This window comes from Dreissena polymorpha, chromosome 10, assembly GCF_020536995.1.
Source record: "Dreissena polymorpha isolate Duluth1 chromosome 10, UMN_Dpol_1.0, whole genome shotgun sequence".
NCBI classification, from domain to species: Eukaryota; Metazoa; Mollusca; class Bivalvia; order Myida; family Dreissenidae; genus Dreissena; species Dreissena polymorpha.
This window is the reverse complement of record NC_068364.1, coordinates 66,998,305-67,018,180: the sequence shown is the minus strand read 5'-3', so window position 1 is coordinate 67,018,180 and position 19,876 is coordinate 66,998,305. Positions and strand designations below refer to the sequence as shown.

The 19,876-nt window shown below is 37.5% G+C and overlaps 1 protein-coding gene across 4 annotated transcripts in view; it reads right to left on the bottom strand.

The window, feature by feature from the left end:
• The window catches only part of LOC127848915 (serine/threonine-protein kinase ULK4-like), a 74,946-nt gene extending 58,674 nt beyond the window's left edge, over nt 1-16,272 (bottom strand). For 2 of the 4 annotated variants that reach the window (XM_052381604.1, XM_052381608.1), the window contains exons 1-7: nt 16,117-16,272; nt 13,108-13,258; nt 10,563-10,802; nt 9,536-9,695; nt 6,603-6,704; nt 5,632-5,715; nt 4,904-4,982 (exon numbers count right to left, since the gene is read on the bottom strand). In XM_052381604.1, coding sequence (XP_052237564.1) covers nt 4,904-4,982; nt 5,632-5,715; nt 6,603-6,704; nt 9,536-9,695; nt 10,563-10,802; nt 13,108-13,245 — 803 coding nt within the window. In that variant the 5' untranslated portion in view covers nt 13,246-13,258; nt 16,117-16,272. Of the gene's footprint in view, nt 1-4,903; nt 4,983-5,631; nt 5,716-6,414; nt 6,458-6,508; nt 6,552-6,602; nt 6,705-9,535; nt 9,696-10,562; nt 10,803-13,107; nt 13,259-16,116 lie in introns of those variants that run through there. The other 2 variants (XM_052381605.1, XM_052381606.1) reach the window with 2 other exon arrangements.
• Nucleotides 16,273-19,876: the final 3,604 nt, after the last annotated feature.

Genomic DNA, 19,876 nt, shown 5'->3' with positions numbered 1-19,876 from the left:
ACACGAATTCAACTTTAGTAAGGAATTTTACTTAAGTTGTAAAGTCGAATTGTTTTGATTGGTCAGTTAATGATCCGGAAGACCTAAGCCAATCAGAAACGTCGTAACAAACGTAAACAGGAAGGGGAAAAATCAGAACACTTAAGTTAGATATGTTTCTAAATAATATGTTAACAGTACATTTTTTTCTTTTTATACATTTAAAATTATTTTAAAAGACAATAGTGCACTCAGACTTAAAATATCACCTGGGTAATTTCTGATATGTGTACTTTTTGGGATTGTTTACTTATAAGTTCACTGCCAATACTGAGATACTGGAGACTGTTTTTTTTCCATTTAAATACTAAAATCAAAGCCAAAATTTACATGTATAGAATATAATTAAGTTGGATTCGGTGACACGATATAATCTTTAATTTCTACCTGGGACATATAATATAGTCCCAGTTTCTACATACAAGCTGGTATGACTACTCGTATACAAGACAAGTTATTACTACAGGTAAATGCGATATGACCCGGAAATATATAGACGGGCGGATCGTTTTTGATGTTTATTGCATAGTTACTGACTGTCAGCAAAATTTGATGATGAAAGGGTGTTTTGAATGTTATTCCAGACTAAAACAAATTTTAGCTGACTTAAGATTCTAATCCAAATTTATAATATCTGTATTTTTTGCTCGTACCACATGGCAATCTTTTTCTTCCGACCTCGGGCATGAATTTATTAACAAACCTGACAACCAATCAAAACGCTTGTTTCATATGCTTATTTTCGGACGCGAGTTTTGACTTAACGATAATTAATAATTCAACTTAAGTAAAAATTTTATTACTTAAGTAATAATTAAATACAATTAACGATGCGAAAGCACTTAAATTAATTTTAAGCAGCGTTAAATGCAATTTAAGTAACTTAACGGTAATAAAAATCAATTTTTGTTGTTCGGGCGCACTTAACGAGTTAAACTAAGTTTTTCTCTGCTTAATTCATTTTTCTCACATAAATAGAAAATAACTCTTCTTAACTACTTAATGCATTTAGAAGCGTTAATTCGAATTAAGTTACTTAAATTGAGTTTAAGTAGTGAAAAACTAAGTTTAAGTTACTTAAACTTAGTTTTTCTCTTTTTTGTGGTTCAGGCGTGCCATAGATAACAATCTGTCAGGCATTCAGAGCTAAACAGGGTACTGATTATCAGGGGCAGATAAGGCTACTGATAGGGTTTGCCCAGACATAAGGCTGGAATGAGGTATAAGACTTTTGATTGGTTCAATTTTTTGCACAGGAAATTATTTGAAAACAACAACTTTTGAAAAACAAGCTGGTTTCAGCAATTGAATTGAGCTAAATTAAATTAACATTAAGACTTATAATTGTTCTGTAAAATGTATTGAAATACTGTCAGCATGAAGTATTGTGTGATGAAAACAATGTGTATTTTACTACAATTTGGAAATCAACAATAAGTTTGTTGGAAAAGAAGTTCAACTGTTTTTTTTTGGAATACTGAAGAACAGTTTTAACAGGTTTGTATTGTCATTTCTTCATCCTTTTTTTATTTAGTTTACTGAATTAATTATGATCATTATTATATTTATGTATTGTCACTGGGAAATGTAAATTGATAAGTTAATGTATTGCAACTTAAAGGAAAAACAACACAATTTGAAGCAAAAATAGATGAACATACACATGACAAAGTGTAAATGTTGGGTACAGTGAATTATTGTGGTTGTGTTTTATGATTATTGTCATCTTTATTGTTATTTATAGATATTTCTGGTTACTACTGAACAGATTTCTTTCCCTCATATTTTAATTTTGAAGGTTAAACTCTTGCCCCAAGAGCAAAAGGGGTAATCATACTACCTGATGTATGGACTTTTACACCAGGCTTTTACCCTGCACGAGCTTGCCAACTTGAGGGGAACTGAAGTGGGCAAACCTCGCCCTGTCGTTGAACAAGAAAGCTGGATTTGTTGAGAGGTAAAACTATACAGGTTATTGCATTTTAAAAGCGTCACAATTCTGACCAATGTGACAAACATTTTTAGAGTTTGAAATGTGATGAAAGTAAATTACAAGCTTTGGAAAATTACCAATTGTAAATATTTTGTCAAAACTCCTTTTCTTTTTTTGGTTCCAGAGTATCATTTAAGCTGAAATCCAGCATGAAACCAGGGAGGTGATGGCCATCGCACAGGCCATGTGCCGAATATTCACTTTCCACCAGCTTGTGACTTGCTCCATGAAGGGAGCAACAACTACAAAGGGGTCACCAAGACCAAGCCTCCCCGCTGCTGAGAGAAATGCAATCATTGGTACTTTTTCTTCATCATAAAAATTTGAAGCACCAATTATCCATATAGAAATTCAATACACATTCTACAAATATTTTTCAGATCACTTACTGTTTACAGTCGCATAAATGATCATTTTATTACATCATTTGTGAAAAGGGGGAGTTTTTATAATCCAAGTGACAGTTAACAATAGTTGTTTTTTTTATTCATGAAGACAGGGATTGAAAAACTTTGTCTGTGTCTCTAGTCACTGTCTCCAGGACAATCAGTAATAAACTCATTTGTGTTGACTTCCTTAATATGCAAATATTTAACCTCTTTTTCTGGCGAGAGTATTTTCTATTTAAGAACAGATTTTGTTGTTTTTTTGCATGTTTTTAAAATGAATAGTCTATCATATTTTTTCAGATGTCATAGCCAAAACCTTTGACAAGCCTTCAGTTGATGTTGAAGAAAAGATGAGAGGTTGTTTAAGGCATCTGCGGCTGATGCACAAGTAGACTGAAGTCTTTGTAAATAAAATGTGCTGTTAAAATGATTATTTAACCATTGTTTTCACTTTGTTATATAGATTTGCACCTGTTTCAACAACATTAACTTATTTTTATGCTCCCGGTAGGGTCTCATATAGCAGTTGAACTGTCCGTCTGTCTGTCTATCCGTCCGAAAACTTTAGCATTGGTCATAACTTTTGCAATATTGAAGAAAGCAACTTGATATTTAGCATGCATGTGTATCTCATTGAGCTGCACATTTTGAGTGATGCAAGGTCAAGGTCATCCTTCAAGGTCAGAGGTCAAAATCCAATGGAAGAAATAAGCAAAGAGAGATAATTTCTATATCTGCCAAATGATAAATAGAAATTTTATTTCAAAGCGGTGCAGTAGGGGGCATTGTGTTTCTGACGAACACATCCACATCTCTTGTTTGTATTTATTCCATACAATCTTACTTTTTTCAGTTCTTTCTTTGTGTTCAATGTTATGTTATAACACTATTATATTTTATTATAACAATGCCATGTCTGTCAAAATAGTTTTATCATGCTGTGTTTATGGATATATATGTAAAGTTTTATGTTTTATCGTTTAAAAAAAAGTAATTAGAATTTAATTTATGATATTTTTGTTCTTATCATAAAAAAGTTTTTCAGTTTTCAAGTGGGTGAAAAGTGGGTTTTTACTGAGCATTTAACAGGTTTTAAAGCTAGTTTTAACTGCGTTTAATCTGTGAAAAGCACACATTTAGCTCACTTAATGCTCAAATAAAAACCCACTTTTAACTCGCTTAAGAACAGGAAAAACCGACTTGATGTGTAGAAGCGGGTGTAAAAGCCAACATAAAGAAGGAGAACACACTAACTTTTAACCAACTTAAGTTGGTAAAACTCGGTTTTAAAGCGTGTTTTAACTGCGTTTAATCTGAGTTAAGCACACATTTAGCTCACTAAACACTCAAACAAAAACCCACTTTTAACTCGCTTAAGAACAGGAAAAACCGACTTGATGTGTAGAAGCGGGTTTAAAAGCCAACATAGAGAAGGAAAACACACTCACTTTTAACCCACTTAAGTGGGTTTAAGTTAGTTTAGTTGGTTTAAGTTGGTATAAGAAGGTATAAGGGTGTTGGTTTATGTGAGTGAAATCCAGGTTTTACCTACAAAAAACCAAGTCGGTAAGCAAAAAGTGTGTTTAAAAGACACGCTTTAACCCGGTGCCAATACCGCAGGGTTTAACACGGTTTTAACACGGATTAAAACCGGGTTTTGCCCACTTTTTTGACAAGGGTCACTCATACAATACATGGTATCTCTATATCTCTACATTCCAAACAGCAATATCATGTAAACATGCATAAGGTTTGGTCAAATTGTTGTCAATGGAAACAAAATAAAACTGGAATAAACAATGGGTTCCCTCAGCTCTTGCATCACTGGGAACTGTGTAAGGTAGTGAAGTCTGCAGTGAACAAATGCTAAGGAAGTAAACAAGGCACTATTGTTCCTTAAAAAAAACCTTGTCAATAATTTCAAAAGTTACATAAGAAATAAATATTTATGCTTCCTGAAGAGGTGCTAGCAGACAGTCAGCATGGGTTTGTTTGAGGGTTAATTGTCAGGTCTCATCTAGATGAATGCAAATTAACAGGGATACAGTCATGCCATAGATTCATTCATACTGCAAGTTTACTAAATAAACTCTTTAAAAAAAAAATTCTCAATTGAAAATGAAAAAGTAGGAATAGTAGGAAGATTTGGTAAAAAAATAGGAAAAAGTAGGATCCTGATGAAAAAGTAGGAAATAGTAGGAAATAGTAGGAAAAAGTATGACCGCTTGACAGCCTGCTGGCCATGTATAACACGCAGGCTGTTTTTTTAATGCAAAAAAGGAGAAAACAATATTTTAAGCAAATAAAACTACAAAATCGGACCAAAAATGGCCGCCATTTAAATATTGCGCAATCAAATAATCCGGGTCATTTGAAAGCTTAATTAAGCATTCAAAAGAGGAAGCGTCATTATGATAAGGATAATGGGTTGTGTAGCACTAAACTTTTCTGACAATTTTGTAACTTTTGAGGAACAGATTACCTCTTGTCTGGATCTTTCTGAAGTAGGCCGTCAATTAGACTGAGGAAGTCCGGCGATGGCTTCGAGGAAAACCGTGTTCCTGAAATCAGCATGTCCACATAATGTTAGTGGGTTAACCGTACTAAAGTTTTGAAAGTCAGTTCATCACATTATCATGCAGCAATTTGTGTGAGAGCACTTTGGGTTAATTTAATACTTTTTTTGGTATGCCCAACATGAATTGTTTGCTATTACAATACATGAATTGAAATATCAAACAAGAGCACCGCATAATGGGTGCCAACGCTCGTCTGCGGACGCAGTTTTGAATAAAAGAAAGATTGACAGATTTTTTTTTTCTTTCTTAGAGGTCACAGTGACCTTTGACCTAGTGACCTCAAAAATGGGTGTGGCGTGTAGAACTCATCAAGGTGCACCTACATATGAAGTTTCAAAGTTGTAGGTGGAAGCACTTTGATTTTAGAGACAAATGTCAAGGTTTTAGCACGGCGGATGCTGAACGGCGAGCTGGCTATGACAATACCTCGGGTTTTCTCCGAAAACAGCCGAGCTAAAAATCATAAATGGGTTATGCAAAAATTTTGAAATTTCATTGAGAATCCTGAAAAAAATATCAAATAGAGTAAGAAAATAAGGTGCAAATGAGAATAAAAATTTACACTATTTTTTTTTTACAAATAATGTCCATCCTCTACATGCATTATAACCATGTGTTAGCAAGTTTGTACCTTTCACTTTTGGTTGTGGGAACTCTTTATTGACAATCTTGTCCATCAGTTGGGGATGTGAGTCTGCCAAGAATGGGGGATGTCCTGGAATAAATTACAGCACTTTATGGAGACACTTTGCTTATGAGTGAACATTGTATAACAATAAACAGTCAAAGTTCGTAATCCCAATGTTGAAGAAGTGACTTTGATGACATATCCCTAGTTATGGGGATGTCAAAACGACTTATTTGGTTTCTGGTAGTCAATTTTAACAATGTTTCACTGTAATGAAGATGTCTTATGTAATGAAATTATTATTGATTAAGATATTTGGAACACGTAATGAACTCAGCTAGATATTGTGAACATCATTCAACTAGTTTCAATACTTTCAGTTAAACACAATATGTGTGAACAGACCACTTCAAAAAACTGATAAATGTGATATATAACCATTTTTATTTTATATAAAATAAGATGGGTTATTGTTATCTCCCTTTTGATATTGTTATGGTCCTTTGTACTCATTGCCAGGACACAACAGATTTATGGTCTGCATTAAAAAACTAACAAAGGGACAACAAAATAAGTTATCCTATTTCACTTAGAATTTCCTCTCATATTTGCAAGTTTGTTCCAGCAAATGTACAGCCCAATTAAATATTTTCAGTACAGTATTGTAGCTATAAATGGGAGATTTTGTACAACCCATGGTAAATGATCACTCTATATTGTTACCTGTAAACATCTCACAGAAAGAACATTCTAGAGACCGAAGGTCTGCACCCTCTAGATTGTTACCTGTGAACATCTCATAGAAAGTACATCCTAGGGACCACAGGTCACTCAGTAGGTTTTGTACAATCCCTGGCATATGATCTCTAAAGATTGTTACCTGTGAACATCTCATAGAAAGTACATCCTAGGGACCACAGGTCACTCAGTAGGTTTCGTACAATCCCTGGCATATGATCTCTAAAGATTGTTACCTGTGAACATCTCATAGAAAGTACATCCCAGGGACCACAGGTCACTCAGCAGAGTCAGCTCCCCTCCTTGTAAAACCTCTGGGGCTGTGTAGTGGGTGTGACCTGTAGTAGTAACAAGACTATTGTCAAGCAATATGGTCCCCTACAGGTGAAACTCCACCATTGTCAGAATCTATTTATTTTTTATTTGTTGCCATAGCAACCAGAATTTTTGACGTAGGAACAAAATGAAATGACGTGCATAACCTCCATATTGCCATCTATGCATGTTTCAAGTTTCATGAAAAATTATTAAAAAACTTTAAAAGTTATCGGAGGATCCATAAAAGTGTGACAGACAGACTAACTGACTGACACACAGAGCGCAAACCATAAGTCCCCTCCAGTTTCACCGGTAGGGGACAAAAACATTTGAGCGTCACGTCGGGAAAATTGGGCTTAATGCAAGTGCGTAAAGTGTCGTCCTAGATTAGCCTGTACGATAAGTCACTTGGTGTAATGGATATGGTGTCTGCCTAGCAACCAAAAGGTCATGGGTTGGATCCTCACTGTGGGAGCGTTCTTTAAATCACCCACAAATACACCATGTACTGGTTAGAGGCCCAGGAAACCGACTCGAGAGCATTTCACATCAGTAGTTAGGGAATGCAATCAAGATAAAATATTTAGGTTCAAACTAATCAGGAATGACACTTTCCTAATAGGATTTTCAAAAAGAGACTTTCTTTAATCGAAAAATACTATAAAGGCAAAAAATGTAGTCCTGCCTCATTAGCATGTACCGACAGCACATGTTAATCTGGGACTACACTGTATACACGTATATTAAACATCATTTTACTACAGCGAGGCTGGTTGCGACAAATATTTTCCTACAATTAAGGAAAAATATTTTCAATAACCCTTCAAAAAAGGTGAAACAAGTCTGATATGTGTAATACTGTGAGTGTTACTCGCTACCTGCAAACAAAACAAGGGATTCTAATGACCACCATTTTTTAGACCAAATTAAAAGTATATCAATATCAACACCGAAATATCATTTTTTAAACCTTTGGTCTCAGCATGAGCAGTCTTTATCCCCACGCTTTTTGAAAAAAAGGTGGGGATATTGTGGTGATCTCCGCCGTCCGTCCGTCCGTCTGTCCGTCCGTCTGTCCGTCCGTCCGTCCTGGCCACTATCTCCTCCTACACTAAAAGCACTAGAACCTTGAAATTTACACACATGGTAGCTATGAGCATATGTGCGACGGTGCACTATTTGGAATTTTGATCTGACCCCTGGGTCAAAAGTTATAGGGGTTGGGGTGGGGCCGCGTCAGAAATTATCACTCATTTTTTTATGTTATTTTACATTTACTTCTTTATTTCTACAACCGATTCACTTCAAATTGATACTGGACCTCACCTATGACAATACGGTCAATCTCAACCATGCATGGCCCCATTCCCAACCCTGGGGCGCCCCGCCCACATAGGCCACACCCACCAAAAATTTCCATTTACTATAATTTTTTCATTTCTACACGGATTCACTTCAAATTGATACTGAACTTTTGTTATGACATTAGGGTCAATCTCAACTATGCATGGCCCCAATCCCAACCCTGGGGCGCCCGCCCACATAGGCCACACCCACCAAAAAAATCCATTTACTATAAAAAAAATTTAGGTTATTTTACATTAACTTCTTCATTTCTACACTGATTCACTTCAAATTGATACTGAACCTCTCTTATGACAAAACGGTCAAACTCAACTATGCATGGCCCCGTTGCCAACCCTGGGGCGCCACGCCCACATAGACCACACCCGCCCAAAATTGCCTTTTACTATAATTTCTTCATTAATACACTGATTCACTTCAAATTGATACTGAACCTCTCTTATGACAATATGGTCAATCTCAACTATGCATGGCCCCATTACCAACCCTGGGGCACCCCGCCCACATAGGCCACACCCTCCCAAAATTGCCTTTTACTATAACTTCTTTATTTTTACACCCATTCACTTCTAATTGATACTGAACTTCTCTTATGACAATACAGTCAATCTCAACTATGCATGGCCCCATTATCAACCCTGGGGCGCCCTTGGGTCAAACATGCGGCGTGGGGATACGCGTCGGCCTCTGCCGCGCCATTTCTAGTTAACTTTATGTTGACAAATGTGTGTTTTAACTAATTAATGAAGTCCTAAACAGTACAGTCCAACCTGCCCGAGCGACCGCCTTTTAATAGCGACCAACAGTCAATAACGACCACACCGATTTCCTCCCGAACGATTTCGCTATATATTGAACCTGCGAATAAAGCCCACCTGCGAACAAAGACCAAAGACTGCCCTTTTACATTCCCAAAAGTCCATTTTGATAGCTTACAACGACCACTGCAATCATAAAAATCAACGATTTTGCAACTTTCAAAAAACAAAATGGCCGCCATGACACTGTGTAGTCACGTGATACACATCTTACCAGTGATAAAGACCACCTGTGAACAAAGACCACAACGACCAAATCCCTTGAGTGGTCTTTATAGACAGGTTAGACAGTACAGTAATTTCTGTAGAACATAATGAGCTTATGATTAATGTAACAAAATCTAAATTTACAAAATGACGTATGCCAATTGAATAAAAAAACAAGATATTATTTTACTGCACCACATCAGCAAATACCTTCCAATGATTCATGCTGCAATCAGTTGTTCATGTCTTCTATAAGATTCCCTTTAAGTAAGATATTAAAGTCAAACAGAAATTCAGCATGCTCAGTGGGAGTGAAACCCTAGGACTCTTTGTAGGAGTGGGAATGAAACCAAAAAACGCTGAATATGATCCAAAAGCCAAATATCCACAGGTTGTTGATGCTAAAGAACCAAATTCAATCTAGTATAAACCACTAAGCACATATATGCTTATAATATTACCGGCGGTTCTGGAACGTTTCTCATTATCGATGGTTGTCTCTGCATTCCACGTCTCTCCTGCGTCTGCAAACTTCTGAAACAATTCCTCTAGATTCTCCCCTTCAACCTTAGCCAGTCCAAAGTCAGCGTACTTCAAGATCCCTGGTCCATCGAGAAGAATCTGCGAATGACAAACAAGCAATGGAATATAAAACAACAGCTGTCTCTATAGGATGACATATGCCCCCGATAAACGCTTTGATAGAAGTTATGAGCATTTTTCGAAACCTAAACGCTTTTTCAAATCCTAAATGCGGACCTTAAGTTCAAGGTCAAGGTCAAAGAGGTCAAAGTTTGTGTGCGTATGGAAAGGCCTTGTCCATATACACATGCATACCAAATATGAATGTTACATCTGAAGCAACATAGAAGTTATGAGCATTTTTCGAAACCTAAATGCCAAGTGTGACAGACAGATGGACAGACAGACGGAAAGTGTGATCACTATATGCCCTCCTTTGGGGGCATAACAATAACACAAGGTCAGCTTACTTCAGGATCCCTGGTCCATCTAGAAGAATCTGTGAATGACAAACAAGCAATGAAATATGAAAATAACCCATGGTTAGCATTAATGTGTATAGGTTCTTAGACATTATTGGAAAAGTTTCTAGTTGGTGGAGGGACTTAAAAGCATACAACACATTACTGTGCAAATTAAATTTACGTGTGGACATAAGTGTATATCTACACACGTTGGTTGCTTGGTGTTCAGAAAAGATATTGGATTTTGGTAGTGATATGCTTTTGTTTACAACACAGTCATTGGTTGGCAGTTATCCCAAGGTCAATTATTATAATTTGACAAATCTTAATGAGCTGCAATATGAATGATTTTTAAAATTAAAAAATCAAGAGACATTATTCATCATTGATGTAGGAAGTCTGATCAAATATTGGTACAATCTAACCTTAGTGGGCTGCAGGTCATAGAACAGTTATGCAGCCCCATGACAAGATCAATCCCAAAGGTGCGCAGAGAGCTTACCTTAGTGGGCCGCAGGTCACAGAACAATATGCCCAAGGAGTGTATGTAATGCAGCCCCGTGACGAGGTCAATGCCGAAGGTGCGCACGGAGCTCTCTGGCAGGTTCTTATCCTGTGATATCAGGTATCCCAGGCTGCCTCCAGTGCATAGCTCCACCACTAGCCACAGGTGGTTGCTCGTCTCGTACCATTCGTAGAACTTCACAACGTTTACATGCTGGATGTCGTGTGTCATGCGAACCTGTGGAGTAAATGAAGCACATGACTATGATCATTTGAAGTGAATAAAGCAAACTCAAATGAACCTGATGAGTGAATAAAGCACAGGCAATTGAACCTGTGGGGAGAATAAGGCACACTCTAATGAAGCTGTTGAGTGAATAAAACAAACCCTAATGAACCTGCAGAGTGAATAATGAACTCTCAGATGAACATGTTGAGTGAATAAAGCATACAAAAATGAAACTATGGAGTGAATAAAGCACTCTCGAATGAGCTGTGGAGTGAATAAAGCACTAACAAATTAATCTATGGGGTAAAAAGTGCTCTAAAAAAACAGTGCAATGAATAAAGCACTCAAATTAACCTGTGGTGAATAAAAGACTCAAATGAAGCCGAGGAGTGAATTAAGTACACTAAATGAACCTCCAAGTGAATAAAGCACACTGAAATGAACATGTTGTGTGAATAAAGCACACTCAAATTAACCAGGGGGAGTGAATAAAGCACTCAAATGAACCTGTTGGTGAATAAGGGACTCAAGTGAACCTGTGGAGAGAATTAAGTACAATAAATGAACCTCTGGGTGAATAAATCACTCAAATGAACATGTTACATGTAGGTACATAAAGCAAACTCAAATTAACCAGGGGAGTCAATAAAGCACAAACACATAAAGCTGCTGATTAAATAATGCACACTCATTTGAACCTGTGGAGTAAATTAAGCACTTGATTAAACCTGTGCTGAGAATAAAGCACACTCCAATGAACCAGAGGGGTGAATAAAGTACACTCAATTGAACCAGTGGAGTGAATAAAGCTCACTAAATTGAACATGTGAGATGAATTAAGCACACTCAACTAAACCTGTGGAGTGAGTAAAGCATGCTTGCATGAAAATGTGGGAAAATAAAGCAAACTCAAATGATTCTTAGGTGAATAAAGCACACTCAAATGAACCTGGAGTGAATAAAACACACTCAAATTGCCAGGCCTTGAAGAATTTTTCCAGAGCCACTCGCCCTGCAGGGCGAGTAGGTCTGACAATCCACTCGCCCTTCACTTTAATCTACTCGTCCTGCATTTAAAAAAAATATAACTATTTATAGTTATGATTAACCAGAACCTCTTAACCTACGTAGCATAGTGACACTAAACTGCAAACAAATTTACTACATTATCTGATGGATTTTATTTGCTTTCCTTACGTTTTCTACACCTGTTTCCTTTTCTCAATACTTTCCGCTTCTCCTTTCGATGACCTTTCTTTCTGTTCCCTGTGTCCACCACCTTGCAGATATTTTAAAATAGAACCCTTTTCCATACTGAGTTTTAATATTTCAGACGAACTTTTACTGAAAGACACGCTTGATTGACAAATGGTTACAATATGGTAAATTTTGGCTAAGGCTTCTGATTACGAATTATTCTGTTTATTAATAATTATTTTTCTGTTTATTTTTAATTAAATATAATAAGTATTATAATTAACCAGTTATGTATTATTTTTTTATTGATATTAACATTAAAAGAAATTTTATTCTTCACGGAATGACCAATATATTTAACTGTTTTTTTCACTTTAAATCGATTTGCTTAGAGCACTGACACCTACAAGCACAGCTGATTACAAGAATTATTTTTACTGTGCCCGTGACGTACTTTTTCATTGTCATAACGAAAGTGCAGTTTCTTTGTGTACTAAATCTATTTTTTGTTCGTTCAAAAAATTGTTCACAATTTGTATCGATGTAGCAGGAGTTCTGGAACTGAATTTATATTTCTCAACTTGAAAAACAGCACTCGCCCGGTCGGTCGAGTATTTAACAAACTTTACTCGCCCGACCGTCAACTTCACTCGCATATGCGAGCGGTCGAGTGGATTCTTCAAGGCCTGATTGCGGTATGGGATTAATAAAGCACACTCAGATGAGCATGTGAGATGAATTAAGCACACTTAAACGAACATGTTTTTTCATGATTGTTTGTGATTGCAAACTAGTGATACATAATTCATTTTTAATTTCTTTTGAATACTTATTCATGCTTAAAATTCATGCTTCAAATTCATGCTTCAAATTCTGACTAATGACTGGAGAATGTTGAAAAATGTATCGAAATCAGTTAAAGTTGCAATACTACAAACACACATATTATTTTATTATATGCAGTTAAAAAGCTAAACTCATTATAAAGTTTACAAAAAGAACATACAATTCTTGTGTGTGAAAACATTAACTTACTTGCCTATTGCCTAAACAGAATATTTTATATTTTCAAGTGGATTGATTATATGGATAACAAAAACACCAAGTAATTTCTTACGGTGTTAGTAACTTCTGGTCTTTTACATTTTTCAATACAATGGATTGCCACGAAATTGATGGTTCCTTTCCTTCGGCCCTTATAAATGATGGAGTGGTCTCCTCTTCCAAGCTCTTCATACAAAACAAAGTTTTCCATACTGAGATAAGGCCTGAAAAACACAAAGACTTTAATCAGAAACTACCAGAATAGGACAGGAATAGCTGAACTTTATTATCTCACATTTTAAGTCAAGTTGCTGGACCAGAAGATTTTAATAATAGTGGGTTAAAGGGACCTTTTCATAGATTTTGGCATGTATTGAAGTTTGTCATTAAATGCTTTATAATGACAAATGTAAACATTGAATCTAAAAAGCTCTAGTAAAAAACAAAAATAAAATTAAAGAAAGAAAACACAAACAACCCTCAACTAGGTTAGAACCACTGACCCCTGGAGTAAAAGTCTATCGCTTAGACCACTGGGCCATCTGTGCTCATACTATAATTGCTGCATTTTATACTTTATGTAAGAAATCCTTGTAGTGTCACAAAAAATAACAACAACAACAGAACTCTCCAAATTATTCAATCGTTTCGCATTTCAATGCCTTTATAATTTTCAGGTTTTTAAATCGTCCAAAGATTCATATAATGGCTATTTTAGAGCATGGTTAATGTTCAGTATTACTGTTTCCTCACAAATATCATAACTAAAACGAAAATTTGCTAATCTGAAACAACTTTTTAAAATGTTGTCAATTTACCAAAACGTGAAAAGGCCCCCTTTAAACCTATGTATTTTAGCTCCATTGCATCGAAAGCCTCATGATAAGTGAAACGCTCTCGAGTCTGTTTCCTGGGCCTAGAACCAGTACCAGTTCTTGGTGCGAGATCTTAAGAATGCTTCCACAATGGGGATCGAACCCCTTACCTCCCAGTCGCTAGGCGGACACCAACTCCATAACACCAATACCCAATTGCTGACTTAAAATCTTAATCAACTTAGCAAGGCAATTGTTTGGGTCATACTGTTTTTTGTGACTGGAAAAAAACATTGTGATTAAAAAAAAAAACATAGCACAAAAAATCTTTGTTATACATCGCAATGTCATTTTCACAATTGTGCACCTGTTAAAAAAGTGTGAACAGGCAAACAGCCCCAATTCAACTTGGTATGATGTTGTCATTTCTCCAACAGGACTTAGTTATTAAACCAGTTTTTTTTCATTAATAATACAACTTTAAATTTTTGACCCTCCAGGGGGCTGGGAGTTGCAACTGATAAAGGCTTTTTTGTTAACTTGTCTACTGGAATCTAGGTGGCACTTTAATCGGTAATATGAGCCAAATAAACTATTTTCTGGCATGAATAAACACAAACAGATAATAAATATAGTCATAATGTTTAAATCAAAACATCTTACGTGATATGGTGAGCTTGCAGAACAATGATAGTTATCCAAGTTTTCAACATGTCAACAGTTCCTGAAAATCTGTAAGTTTTTGCAATGGACAAGGCCGAGTATTCCGAATGGGAAAAAATGTAAATTTATACATTAACTATCTCCGGAATCCTTGGTAAGATAGTTCTAGTGTCTAATCAACCAATTGTTCTACATCATCTATCTCTAAAACCTCAGTAATATAGATTGCAGGTTTTTTTGGGGTTGTGGGGGATGGGGCCTTTAGTCCTTATGTGGGGGAAATTTTACGAGCGATTTTTCACTTCGTGGGAAAATGTGTGCGCGTTTTTTCCTTGATGGGGGAAAATGTTAAGAGTCTTACTTTTGCTACTAAATTGGTTAAAAAGAAAAAGTGTGTTATTGTCTTCATAGACCATCTTAACTGGGATTGACTATGGCTGACTGTGACAGACTGAGATCTTGATAGGGACTGACTATGGCTCAGGGCCCTCTCTGGGGAATTTTGGCGGTGTTTCCCTTTTTGGGGGATTTTTTTACTTACTCTCTCATTATCACATTTGTACATGTTTGCACATATTCATTTCTTTTTTCATAATTTAGTATGTTTGACAAGATTATATTGAAATAGAATTGAGATATTATAATCATGAGCCACATCTTTCTATTTCAAAATAAATAAAAAAATAAAAAAAGTTTTTTTGATTTTTATAGGGGGAATTTTTTGGTCCGGAAAGGGGAAAAAAACAGCCTAGTTTGGTGGGGGAAGACGCCGATATTTGGCGTCTGTTATATAAGGTAAACCCTAATTGCAGAAAAAAACGGCGTAAAAAACTAAAGCAGCCGACAATATTCACAGCGATTTTCAATAATGACGCTTAAATAATAATTGGCGAAAAAATAACAAAAATCTAACAGTTACCGATAATTGGTAAAGCACTGGGAGATTAAAGACGTTTTTTTCCGAAATATATCACTTCTGTCGGACACTGATTGAGAAAACCGCTCTAGGCCACGATGTAGCAGAAGTTATTGACGCGTGTATGACAATACACAGGATCGAGTGCGTACACAGTAATCTTGTTTATATTGATTTTTCTTGCAGTGATGGCCCGATTTACAGGGCGTTTCGCATTCGCCGGAAAACTTGAAGAGGCAAATTAATTGTTGATGTAGGCGGATAAAATAATCACCCGTTGGATTAAATAATCGCCATTGGTGATAATGTCTGGCAGCAGCGTGAGCACTGAAAGCTAAACACATTCAAGAAGAAATAGTCTGTTGTAATGTTTGACAAAATTATTGATTTCATGTACAAACAGATTTGATGAGACTTATTGTTGAATTGAGCCTTTGATAGTGTGTTTTTGCATTTCAACAGTGTGTGGACGATTAAGCCAATTTTGCAAAAGGATATGACATAACTAATATCATAAGTTCAGATCAACCCGATGACAACAGCATGAACAGCAACATATGAGCAAGACCATGGCCATTAGAATCATATTCCTAATACTCAAAGTGCCTAGTCAATGTTTTTAATTCAAAGTGACAGCGAATTTTCTATAAAAAATTACTTTTGAAATAGAATTCAAATCGCGAATTACCTGGTTAAGACGGTTTAGTCGACTTTGTTAGATGGATAAGCATTATGCATTAATTTTATGTTAGAGAATGTTTACTGAATGCCAACTATTGAGTTATAACGAACACTACGATTGGTTAGAAAAAACAGAATTGACCAATAAATAATTACTTTAGGAAATTAAATTATTTACCCCCAAATAACGTTTTACCCTAAAGAAAATATACTCGAACGAAATACCATCCTGGAATAAGGTCACAATATTCTAAATATTTTGCCTATATAGCTCAATGAAAAAGTGAGAACTTAAAGCAAAAAGGAGTGCAACATTTTGCAAATAGAGACCACCATACCCTTTCTTAATTAAGCAATATAAATATATGTGATGTACTAACCAAAAAAGAACTTGTCACAAATCAAAATCGACTGTATTTGCAGGCGCGCACTTTTCGCATGCCTCTTTCGAGTTGCATGCTCGGATCTTGTTGTCAAAGTTATGCATCAGTCACAAATAATCCTGTCGACGGCCGATGTGTCCGATCTCCAGGAATCGGGAAAACTGGACACGTCGGAGCCGTCCGCCGTCCGATGAATGAAACTAACTCGGTCCTTATGTGCGCCGAACGAGCATCGGCCGATTGATCGATCGGCAATCGGACAGTTTGAGTTAACCTTTTGGATGGAGCGTCAAAATGTAAATCGGACGACATCCGGACGATCGTCGGACGTTTATCGTCGCGGTATGGAACTAACGCCGCAAGATTGCCGGAAAGTTTTAATGAATCAAACGTTTTCCGGAAGGCAATCTGGCGGGCAACGGCCGTACTCCGTACGGGCATCGGACGTTCTCCGCAAGGAAATCGTGTTGCGCCGTCTGGAAAATGCTACGAGGCTGAGGGAGAAGCTACCAATGACCAGACACCACCTCAACATTGTAGTTGCTGCTATGGTAGCAGCGGAGCAGTTCGAAGAACCACATTGATGTCATAGACGATGATGGGTTAGCCTGTGATTCAGAGACGATCACTCTACGGACAATAAGTCTCTAATGAAACATGTCGATTTCGAGGCGTATTTGCGCCTCAAGCAACAGCTGTTTCAAGAACTATGTTCAAGAGTCGGGGTGACTTATACCCTAGTCACACTAGAGACCGAATGATCCCGAATGTCGTTCGAATTAAAATTCGAACTAAATTCGGGTCAATGCGAAATGCATTCACAATATTTCTAAGTATTATGTGTGCACTTGTTTTAATTGTGTGCTTTTATCAATGATCTGTTATTTGTGTCGGAAAAAGTAAATATCTATAGGCACTACCGAATTAGGTTTGTTTGTTTACAAATACAGCGCCAATTGCTAGTACCTAAACTGAAAAAAATGAATGTCGTGAGAATGCGGAATCACAAAGCGCGTATTTAAGGAGTGACTTCGACCATAACATTTTAGAAATATGATTTCAAACGCCTTATTCAACTGTACATTTTTAAGTAGACGGCCTTCACTAAGCATTGGCATAAAGCTGGCCCTCACCTTGCGCTTCTTGGCCACAGGCAACTCTTACCATTCACTGGCGTTTGACTTTCGAGTGGCCCACAGCGCGATATCCATGTTTGTGCCTTCTCTGTGTCGTACAATCCTGAACTCGTTCAAGATCGAAGTCTTCAGAAAATCCTCAACCGCTGAAGAATGGCGTGAAGTGGAAGCGGTGTTCAGAGAACGGTGGAACTATCCACACTGCTACGGAGCAATCGACGGGACGCATGTTGCCATCAAGAAGCCGAAAGACAGTTGATCCCTTTTACAAATATAAGGGCTTCTTTTCGATCGTGTTGTTGGCAGTGACAGACGTTCAGTTCAAGTTCTTGTGAGCGAAGGTTTGTTCACATGGCTCCAACTCAGCCTGTGGTAATACCGTATTTTCAACGATTCTCAGCTGTCACCGGCCCTTTAACGCAAGACAGGAGGTCTCTCAGAGACGGATTCTTTTCCTCGCGACAATCTGAACATTCCATACGTCTTTGTGGTTGACGACGCGTTTCCTCTTCGCACATACATGATGAAACACTACGCCAATCGGTATCTCAAGGTGGACGAACGTATATATAACTATAGGAGATCAAGAGCGCGCAGGGTCGTCGAAAACGTATTTGGCATGCTCGCAATGAGCTTTCGCTGCCTACTAGGTACATAGAGCATTGTTCCAGAAACTGAATTCTTGATCACAAAGTGCTGTCTGGTGCTCCACAACCTTATGAGGATAAGGTATCTAAACCTTAAAAAACATTGATGTTGATCAAAAGGATGATGATCATCAACTGATTCCGGGGGCTTGGAGAAACACTGCCGTTATCCAAGAAGTGGTTGACGAGGACCGGTCCAGCATCAGTGTTAAGGATTTGACAAACCAATTATTATGCACGAAGGTGTTTAACTTTGCAATGCTGATAGAGAAAATTGTGTGCCACAGATTTAGCGAAAGTGTCACAAAACATGGCGTACTTACGACCTAATCCTATTTGATTTCCAAAATATTTGAGGAGTGCATTCCTCTTCGCCTTGTCTTTGTAATCCTTGTGAATGAGGTCATAAAAGAGAATATTTTCTTTAAAGAATTTTGGGCAATTGCTTGAGCTTGCTCGGGATTTATGTATGGCTGCGATGACTCTTCTTTCTTCTGGTCAAGCGACCATCATCGGGCGGATCCAGTTGATCTACTGTTTGAGGAGGTGGCACTTGCCATGCTGCGCCCTTTCTCTTTGGCATCTTGACTTGAAAATGAAAGCTGAAAATGTTTGGGGGGGGGGGGGAATATACCTACGTGATCTGTCAACGTGCATTAACCGGAATCCTTCGGTCTCATAACACGCTCCGTCTGGCGTTCGTCAGTCATCGTTCGGAGGCCATCCGGCAAACAGACGGTCGCCGACCGATTTATAATTATGTCACTGGGAAATACCTTTATTTTTTCCGATGCATGTACAATGAATCCGATGTCGGGCGATCGCCGGGTGATAACCGTGTGTTGATCGTCCGATCTATTTTCGATCTCATCTCGATTCCTTCCCAGGCCCGACGTCGAGTTAAATTTTAAGTGAGACTAAAAATTAATCCGGACGCCGCCCGATGCTACAAAATGATCCGTTGTCAGTGCTATCATCGGCCGGGCGCCAGTCTGATGATCTGAAAAATACGTCGTCTGCTGATCGGACGGTGGTCGGTCTCTAATTGTGACTGAGGTGCCTCTGTGTATTGACTGGACACATCGCGAGCTGATGCGATCTTCGACCAGAGTCTCTCAGATGTCTATAGCGATATATTGATATACTAGTATAAAAATATATAATATTGTTCCACTCGACTCCAAAATAAAATCGCTACAACATGTTGGTGTTTTTTATTTCATACTTTCTAACTAATATTGTAGAGTGGACAAATCGTTATGATATAAGGGGCGAATCGTTGAGCGGCGAACTGTTGAGGGGCGAGTCGTATCAGTACCTCAGGTCGCAAACGTATCAAAGTATTGTTGCTTTTGCTATAGCAAAGCCCTTCAATATTGATCTGATACTCATAAACCTAATGAGCATAACTCACGCGAGTTGTATCCAATGTGTGTTGTTCTGAGAAAACTGGGCTTAATTCATGTGCGTAAAGTGTCGTCCCAGATTAGCCTGTGCAGTCCGCACAGGCTAATCAGGGACGACACTTTCTGCTTAAATGGTATTTTTAGTTTCAAGGAAGTCCCTCCTTACCGAAAATCAAGTTTAGGCGGAAAGTGTCG